The sequence below is a fragment of the Bombina bombina genome, chromosome 7, assembly GCF_027579735.1.
Source record: "Bombina bombina isolate aBomBom1 chromosome 7, aBomBom1.pri, whole genome shotgun sequence".
In the NCBI taxonomy this organism is placed as follows: domain Eukaryota; kingdom Metazoa; phylum Chordata; class Amphibia; order Anura; family Bombinatoridae; genus Bombina; species Bombina bombina.
In genome coordinates this window covers 452,488,589-452,498,738 of record NC_069505.1, presented here as the reverse complement: position 1 = coordinate 452,498,738, position 10,150 = coordinate 452,488,589, and the positions used below count along the sequence as shown (strand labels likewise).

The 10,150-nt window shown below is 45.3% G+C and overlaps 1 protein-coding gene across 1 annotated transcript in view; it reads right to left on the bottom strand.

Moving 5' to 3' along the window:
* Window positions 1-8,523: 8,523 nt before the first annotated feature.
* The window catches only part of LOC128666697 (gastrula zinc finger protein XlCGF7.1-like), a 79,713-nt gene continuing 78,086 nt past the window's right edge, over window positions 8,524-10,150 (bottom strand). Inside the window, exon 7 of the mRNA XM_053721437.1 lies at window positions 8,524-9,600. Within this exon, the coding sequence (XP_053577412.1) occupies window positions 8,996-9,600 (605 nt within the window). The 3' untranslated portion in view covers window positions 8,524-8,995. The remainder of the gene's footprint in view (window positions 9,601-10,150) is intronic.

Sequence of the window (10,150 nt, the reverse complement as noted above, 5' to 3'; positions counted from 1 at the left end):
CAATGTGCCCTGCACCAGATTCCCAACAGAGAGTGGCCCACGATATTGTCTGGGAAACTATCCGGGCGAGCCCTGGAAGCCTTTCGTACTCTGGGTGCTGAGGAAGTGACACAGTATGAGCTAGTTAAGGAGACACTGTTGCAACGGTACGCTGTAACTACGGACACGTATCGCCGACAGTTTCGGGGCACGGAAAAGAAGCCTAACGATACCCATATGGAATGGGCGCACCGAATGCGGAGAGCGGCAAATCACTGGCTGAGCGGAAGTAAAGCGGTGACTGGGGAGGAAATTTTACAATTGTTTCTCTTAGAACATTTTTATAATGGCATGGAACAGCAAGGGAAGGAATGGCTGCGAGACAGGCGGCCTTCTACCTTAGAAGAAGCAGCCAAATTGGCCGATGAACATTATGACTCCCGTCTTCACGAACCCATGAACTACCGAGCTCCAGCACGGGTCGAACCCAGAGAGGTTTACCGTGCACCCCCTCGTGCTGAATTCCGAGCCCCGGTGCCCACAGGGCCCGTCCGACACTCAGGACCACCCAATAACAGCTCTGAGCGTCCCAGACCGACTTGCCACCGATGCAAGCAACCAGGGCATTTCATGGCTAGCTGCCCCCTTAATACGCACCAGACACCCAGGAATTACAATTACCCCTCTGGGTCCTATCGTCCGGCCCGGGCCCTCTGTGTTAACCAAGAGGCCCCTATGGAGGGATATGTGGGGCCGCTTCACGAGGCAGACCCTGTATATGCTGCCTCAGATAACCGCCAGCACCATCGGCAGAGGGTATGGCTCGAGGGGCGATCTACCGAGGGATTGCGAGACACAGGGGCTACTATCACGCTGGTACAGAGTCATTTGGTGCCAGAGCACAAGCGATCCGGACAGACTGTGGCCGTTAGAGTGGCGGGGGGGGATGTGTACAAAATTCCAACAGCTAAAGTGCATCTTGATTGGGGAGCGGGAAAGGGGGCTGTGAACGTGGGCCTAATGGATAATTTACCTGCCGAAGTACTACTGGGCAACGATTTGGGCCCCATGACTTCTGCCTATGCTCCAGTATGCAACAACGAGGCGGACCCAGTGACTACACGGGCCCAAGCCCGGACGGAGCGAGAGCTCTCACCAGTGCGGGAGACACAGGTAAGACCTACCCCGACCTTGCCTGACAGGTTAGGCCCCATACCCTGGGACACCCCAGATGCTTTCGAGGCAGAGTCTAAGACTGACCCGACCTTACAAAAGTACCGGGAACGAGCAGAGACCGGAGGGGGCGGGGCAGATAACGAAACATTCTTATGGGAAAAAGGGAAACTATACCGCTGGACAGAGAAAAGGGGACAGCGTAGGCGACAGCTGGTAGTGCCCCACAAATACCGTCAAGAAATCCTCAAAATAGGCCACGACATCCCCTTAGCAGGCCACCTAGCCGTTACCCGTACCCTACACCGCATTACTCACACGTTCTTTTGGCCAGGGGTGCACGCTGACGTTAGAACTTACTGTAACACCTGCGATGTGTGTCAACGAGTAGGAAGGCGAGGCGATCACCCTAAAGCCCAGCTAGTAAATATGCCCATTGTAGAGGAACCCTTCAGCCGGGTTGCTATTGACCTAGTGGGACCACTGGCTACCCCTAGTCCCTCCGGTAAGCGATACATTCTTACCGTAGTGGACTACGCTACCAGGTACCCAGAGGCTGTCGCCCTATCCAACATACAAGCGGATACGGTAGCGAATGCACTAGTACAGGTGTTCTCCCGGGTAGGATTTCCAAAAGAAATCCTATCCGACCGAGGCACCCAATTTACGGCTGAATTGACCCAACAACTCTGGCAGGTTTGCAAAATTAAGTCCCTCCTGAGCTCCCCATACCACCCCCAGACGAACGGGCTGTGTGAGAGGTTCAATGGGACCCTCAAGCAAATGCTCAAGACGTTCACTCAGGAATACCGAGACTGGGAACGCTTCCTGCCGCACCTCCTATTTGCTTATCGGGAGGTGCCCCAGGAAACGACAGGGTTCTCTCCCTTCGAGTTGCTCTACGGAAGAAAGGTACGGGGACCCCTAAACCTGATCCGGGAGCACTGGGAGGGAGAGATGGAGGCTGACGGTGTCCCAATTGTGCCATACGTGCTGGAACTCAGGGACCGAATGGAGCAATTAGCCAAATCCGTGCGGGCTAATCTCCAGTTGGCCCAGAGAAGACAGAAAGTATGGTACGATCGGGGGGCCCGAAAGAGAATCTTCACCATAGGACAAAAGGTGTTAGTACTTAAGCCGGTGAAGACAGACAAATTGCAGGCGTCCTGGCAGGGTCCCTACCAGATCGTAGAGAAAAGGGGAGACACCACTTATGTGATAGCTAGCTGCCACGACAACAATCTTAGAAAGACATTCCATGTAAACATGCTCAAGGAATATTTTGAGCGACCAGAGAACGTGACGGCCGTATGTTGTTCCCCTCAGGAAGACCCCGACAGTTTACCCATTCCAGACCTATTAGAAAAGAGCCTCCCCACAGGTATAGTGGCGCAGGTTCAGATAGGGGACCGACTTAGCCCCACTGAAAGGGAGCAGCTCAACCAACTCCTCCAGTCCAAACACCTCACCTTCTCCCCGAAGCCAGGGTACACTACTTTAACCACCCACCAGGTAGATACTCCGGGACAAGCTCCCTTGCGCCAGGCTCCGTACCGAATCCCCGAAGCAGTTAGGACAGGAATGAAGAAGGAGATCGATGAGATGCTCCAGCTCAGGGTAATTGAGCCCTCCGATAGTCCCTGGGCCTCCACAGTTGTCTTGGTGCCCAAGAAAGATGGGACCACCCGGTTCTGCGTAGACTATCGGAGGCTCAATGAAAAGACCGTGACGGACGCTTACCCTATGCCCAGGGTAGACGAGCTACTCGATCGTATAGCCAGGGGAAATTACCTGACCACTATTGACCTCTGCAAAGGTTACTGGCAGATTCCCCTGGCCCCGGAGGCTATCCCCAAGTCGGCATTCGTCACTCCATTCGGCTTATATCAGTTTAGGGTAATGCCGTTTGGGATGAAGAATGCCCCAGCTACATTCCAGCGCTTGGTGGATAGGCTCCTGGATGGCTTCCAGAGTTTTGCTTACGCCTACCTGGACGACATAGCGATCCACAGTGAGTCCTGGGAGGACCACTTAGCTCATGTGGGAATGGTTCTGGATCAGATCCGGGCTGCTGGCCTGACTCTGAAGCCAGAAAAATGCCACTTTGGGATGGCCGAGGTACAGTACCTGGGTCACCGGGTGGGGTGTGGAAAGCAGCGACCAGAGCCGGCCAAAATAGAAGCTGTCGCCAATTGGCCCACCCCCATCACTAAGACTCAGGTCCTAGCCTTCCTGGGCACGGCAGGGTACTATAGACGGTTCGTACCAGACTACAGCACACTTGCCAAACCCCTGACTGACTTGACCAAGAAGAACTTACCTCGACAGGTCCTGTGGTCTCCCCACTGTGAAACGGCTTTCCAGGCTCTCAAAAATGCTCTAATTAACGCTCCTGTCTTGGCGGCCCCAGCCCTTAACAAACGTTTTATCGTCCATACAGATGCTTCCATGTTCGGGCTGGGAGCCGTCCTCAGCCAAGTAGGCGAAGATGGAGGGGAGCATCCAGTTGCCTACATCAGCCGGAAGCTCCTGCCCCGCGAAGTCAGCTATGCAGCGGTCGAAAAGGAGTGTTTGGCTTTGGTGTGGGCATTAAAGAAATTGACTCCCTATTTATATGGTCAGGAGTTCACTCTGGTCACCGACCATAACCCATTGGTGTGGCTGAACCGGGTCTCTGGAGATAACGGCAGGCTATTACGTTGGAGCTTATCGTTGCAACCCTTCAATTTCACCATTACTTACAGACCTGGGAAACAGAATGGCAACGCCGACGGGTTGTCCAGACAAACCGACCTCAGCCCCGCATAACCAGCGGTCTGGACAGCCTTAGTCTGCCCCGAAAAGGGGTCAGACCGTGTCTGCCAGAGTGTTCCACAGAAAGGGAGCACTGTTACAGAAGCATTAGTTATTTTGTTGTGAAGAGCTTATTTCCCAGCAGCAATGCCTGAACCAGCAAGCCAGCGCCTAAGAAGGGCTCCAAGAAAACCGTAACAAGTATCATTTCATAAAGAGTTAACTCTTTTTTTTCAGCTTTTAGAAACTATTGTCTAATCACCTCTGGAGCCAGACTGCTAATTGATAAGATGAACTTGTAAACTTGTTATCTTAAGTACTGTAATCCTATTGTGGCCTGTCAAAGGACAGTGCTCTCTATCTAAATGTGTGATGGGGGATTTTGTGCTTCCCCCCCTCTCCCCCTGGGAGTGCCCTGTGTGCATGTAACCTTAATAAAAAGCAGGCTGGGCATCCCAGTCCTGAGTTCTTGTTTGACCCTCAATCGCAGCGTTGACTCGTTTTTGTGGGCAGAAGGGTATCCTAGCTGTACTGCAGCTAAGGGAGATTATTCTATATTTGCGAGACTCATATAGAATACTATGGAAAGCAGCTTCTCCCCTCTTTAGCAATAGGGATCCAGGCTACTAAGCGGTCCATCTCTCAGCGAGACTAAGGGTAACCGTAACAATCCCATACGTCACTAGCTCATGGACTCTTGCTAATTACATGAAAGAAAACATAATTTATGTAAGAACTTACCTGATAAATTCATTTCTTTCATATTAGCAAGAGTCCATGAGGCCCGCCCTTTTTTTGTGGTGGTTATGATTTTGTATAAAGCACAATTATTCCAATTCCTTATTTTATATGCTTTCGCACTTTTTTATCACCCCACTTCTTGGCTATTCGTTAAACTGAATTGTGGGTGTGGTGAGGGGTGTATTTATAGGCATTTTGAGGTTTGGGAAACTTTGCCCCTCCTGGTAGGAATGTATATCCCATACGTCACTAGCTCATGGACTCTTGCTAATATGAAAGAAATGAATTTATCAGGTAAGTTCTTACATAAATTATGTTTTTTTCTATGTTCACCTTCCATCCGTGAGATCTGAGAAAGGCTAGGACGATGTCCATGTGAGCCTTTGCTTTTGACAGAGACGACGCTTGAATCAGGATGTCGTCCAAGTAAGGTACTACTGCAATGCCCCTTGGTCTTAGAACCGCTAGAAGGGACCCTAGTACCTTTGTGAAAATCCTTGGAGCAGTGGCTAATCCGAATGGAAGTGCCACAAACTGGTAATGCTTGTCCAGAAAAGCGAACCTTAGGAACTGATGATGTTCCTTGTGGATAGGAATATGTAGGTACGCATCCTTTAAATCCACGGTAGTCATAAATTGAGTTTCCTGGATAGTAGGTAGGATCGTTCGAATAGTTTCCATTTTGAACGATGGAACCCTGAGAAATTTGTTTAGGATCTTGAGATCCAAAATTGGTCTGAATGTTCCCTCTTTTTTGGGAACTATGAACAGGTTGGAATAAAAACCCATCCCTTGTTCTCTTATTGGAACAGGATGAATCACTCCCATCTTTAACAGGTCTTCTACACAATATAAGAATGCCTGTCTTATTATTTGGTTTGAAGATAATTGAGACCTGTGGAACCTTCCCCTTGGGGGTAGTTCCTTGAATTCCAGAAGATAACCTTGAGAAACTATTTCTAGCGCCCAAGGATCCTGAACATCTCTTGCCCAAGCCTGAGCAAAGAGAGAAAGTCTGCCCCCCACCAGATCCGGTCCTTTTAGCCTTAAAAGACCTATCCTGTGGGAGGGCGTGGCCCTTTCACCCAGTGATATCTGAAATAATCTCTTTCAAATCAGGTCCAAATAAAGTTTTACCCTTGAAAGGGATGTTAAGCAATTTTGTCTTGGAAGACACATCCGCTGACCAAGACTTTAGCCAAAGCGCTCTGCGCGCCACGATAGCAAACCCTGAATTTTTCGCCGCTAATCTAGCTAATTGCAAAGCGGCATCTAAAATAAAAGAGTTAGCCAATTTAAGTGCTTGAACTCTGTCCATAACCTCCTCATACGAAGATTCTTTATTGAGCGATTTTTCTAGTTCCTCGAACCAGAAACACGCTGCCGTAGTGACAGGAACAATGCATGAAATTGGTTGTAGAAGGTAACCTTGCTGAACAAAAATCTTTTTAAGCAAACCCTCTAATTTTTTATCCATCGGATCTTTGAAAGCACAACTATCTTCGATAGGAATAGTAGTGCGTTTGTTTAGAGTAGAAACCGCCCCCTCAACCTTGGGGACTGTCTGCCATAAGTCCTTTCTGGGGTCGACTATAGGAAATAACTTCTTAAAAATAGGGGGGGGACAAAGGGTATGCCGGGCCTTTCCCACTCTTTATTTACTATGTCCGCCACCCGCTTGGGTATAGGAAAAGCATCGGGGGGCACCGGAACCTCTAGGAACTTGTCCATCTTACATAATTTTTCTGGAATGACCAAATTGTCACAATCATCCAGAGTAGATAATACCTCCTTAAGCAGTGCGCGGAGATGTTCTAATTTAAATTTAAATGTCACAACATCAGGTTCAGCTTGTTGAGAAATTTTTCCTGAATCTGAAATTTCTCCCTCAGACAAAACCTCCCTCATGGCCCCTTCAGATTGGTGTGAGGGTATGTCAGAACAGTTATTATCAGCGTCCTCTTGCTCTTCAGTGTTTAAAACAGAGCAATCGCGCTTTCTCTGATAAGTAGGCATTTTGGATAAAATGTTTGCTATAGAGTTATCCATTACAGCCGTTAATTGTTGCATGGTAATAAGAATTGGCACACTAGATGTACTAGGGGCCTCTTGTGTGGGCAAAACTGGTGTAGACACAGAAGGGGATGATGTAGTATCATGTTTACTCCCCTCATTTGAGGAATCATCTTGGGCAATATCATTATCTGAGGCATTACTGTCCTTACTTTGTTTGGACCCTATGGCACAATTATCACATAAATTTAAATGTGGAGATTCCTTGGCTTTCATACATATAGAACATAGCTTTTCTGATGGTACAGACATGTTAAACAGGCTTAAACTTGTCAACAAAGCACAAAAAACGTTTTACAATAAAACCGTTACTGTCACTTTAAATTTCAAACTGAAAACACTTTATTACTGAATATGTGAAAAAGTATGAAGGAATTGTTCAAAATTCACCAAAATTTCACCACAGTGTCTTAAAGCATTAAAAGTATTGCACACCACATTTCAGAGCTTTAACCCTTAAATTAACGGAACCGGAGCCGTTTTTACATTTAACCCCTATAGAGTCCCAGCTATATGCTTTGCTGAGACCCAACCAAGCCCAGAGGGGAATACGATACCAAATGACGCCTTCAATATGCTTTTTCAGTGATTCTTAGCTCCTCACACATGCATCTGCATGCCTTGCTCTCCAAAAACAACTGCGCATTAGTGGCGCGAAAATGAGGCTCTGTCTATAACTAGAGAAGGCCCCCATCTGAAAAAGGTGTCCAACACAGTGCCTGCCGTTTTTCTAAACAATCCCCAAGATTAATAGTTAGAATCTGCAAAATATGCTTAGCAAAGCAATCGTTTTAGCCCAGAAAAATGTCTACCAGTTTTATATGCCCTTATGAAGCCCTTTATTCTTTTATTTAACTAAGAAAATGGCTTACCGGTCCCCATAAGGGGAATGACAGCCTTCCAGCATTACAAAGTCTTGTTAGAAATATGGCCAGTCATACCTTAGGCAGAAAAGTCTGCAACTGTTTCCCCCAACTGAAGTTACTTCATCTCAACAGTCCTGTGTGGAAACAGCAATCGATTTTAGTAACGTCTGCTAAAATCATCTTCCTCTTGCAAACAGAAATCTTCATCTTTTTTCTGTTTCAGAGTAAATAGTACATACCAGCACTATTTTAAAATAACAAACACTTGATTGAAGAATAAAAACTACATTTAAACACCAAAAAACTCTTAACCATCTCCGTGGAGATGTTGCCTGTGCAACGGCAAAGAGAATGACTGGGGTGGGCGGAGCCTAGGAGGGATCATGTGACCAGCTTTGCTGGGACTCTTTGCCATTTCCTGTTGGGGAAGACAATATCCCACAAGTAAGGATGACGCCGTGGACCGGACACACCAATGTTGGAGAAATAAGGAGATAATTATTTACATAAAGACTGTTATCCACGTTTACACTGCACTCGTATTTCAATGATAAACGGCAAGTATTGGGTCCAAAATACTGCTAGAAGACACAATATGATTAAAGGGACAGTAAAGTCCAAAATTAAACTTCCAACAGAATATGCAATTTTAAACAAATTTCCAATTTACTTCTATTATCAAATTTGCTATGGTATCTTGGTATCCTTTGTTGAAGAGTAAATCTAGGTAGTCTCATATGAGCTTAGAAGCGTGCATGTGCAGATTCTGATCACATTTAAGCACTACAGGAAGTCACCTTTCAACAAGAAACCAACACAAATTATATATTGTTTTTCAGCAGACACAGCAGATTCAAGCTATACCATTATTTATAATGAAAAATCTAGAACAAAAAGGTGTGAAAAAATGCATATTTTATTACAATTTTAATAAACAAGGTTGTAAACAATACAGTGAGAGAGAATATTAGATTTCAGCACAATGCATTTTATGCAGCTTGGGGGGGGGGTATCCTACTGCAGACTAGGTCTTTTGGAAGCCTCTAGCACTTGATGTTAACGTTTGGGCTCACCCTGTACATCTATGCACCTGGTCAATTTAAATTCCAGCTAGAGGAACTCTGTCACTTCAGTGATCACCTGACTATATGATCTGCACACAGGTGTTCCCTTCCAGAAAATGCACATTTTATTTACACCAGGTGATCACTTGGCTATTTAAACCTATATAGGGACCCTGGATGCCAAACACACTGGGCCATTGTGTAATTGCTTGAGGTGCAGACAGGCCTAAAGCAGCCCCAAAAGTGTGCCCCCCAGAGGACAACATGTAGTCATCATCAGCACTCTAAATATTGACTGGATGACAACTACGTGTCAGCATGTTTTTCAGAGAATAAGCTCTGATTTCCTTTAACATGAACTTTCTGATGATTTATAAGAGTTGACTGCTGAGTAAAACATTTCCCACATTTAGAACACGAAAATGCTTTCTCCCCTGTATGAATTTTCATATGATTATCAAGAGTTGATTTCAAGGTAAAACATTTCCCACAGTCAGAACATAAAAATGTTTTCTCCCCTGTATGGCTTTTCTGATGTCTAATTAGATGTGGTTTCTGAGTAAAACATTTCCCACATTCCGAACATACAAATTCTTTCTCCCCTGTATGAAGTTTCTGGTGCCTAATAAGAGATGATTTCAGAGTAAAACATTTCCCACAGTCAGAACATAAAAATGCTTTCTCTCCTGTGTGAATTCTATCATGTCTACCAACCTTCCAACATACAGAACATAAAAAGGGTTCATCACCTGTATACATTTTCAGATGTTCAATAAGTTTCGAGTTCCAAGTAAAACATTTCCCACATTCAGAACATATATTTCCCATGTGGCTTCTTTGATTTCGAAGAAAACTGAAAGAAGTATCAGCTTTCTGACCATGACTGTAATTACTGCAGTTTGTGAATTCACCTGTTAATAAAAAACACAAATAAAATAATGATAATAATTAATGAAATAATTATTTTATCTTGAGAATATTTTAACTGTTCTGAATTAGTATCTACTACAAGGGAGGGGACTGGCTATGACCTTACACCTATCCCCATCCTCCATGCTAAGGTTTAAGGGCAGTTTATTGGACATTAGGGAATATGTGTAAGAATTTCCTGGGAATCCTGTATTTGGAAATTACTGAAATAAATAGAAATTTATTCTGGTTTTTTTTTACCTATTATTTTTCTTAAATGTATTTAGAGATTTTAAAATGCACAAGGACAATTAAGTATTCAAAGCATAGCTGCAAATCTTATGCACAGCAGTGTTTTAATCCCTTTGATTGTCTGGAACACACATAGGATTAAACTGACATTTATGCTACAAGAGATAGAGGCAAGAGAGAACAGAGTATGGAGAAATAAAAAACAGAGGGGTGCCTCATGTGTGGTATAGTCTGATTGAAGACATAAGAAAAAGCAACAGAATAGCCAAATGAGTACTCACATACTCCACGAGCACACTC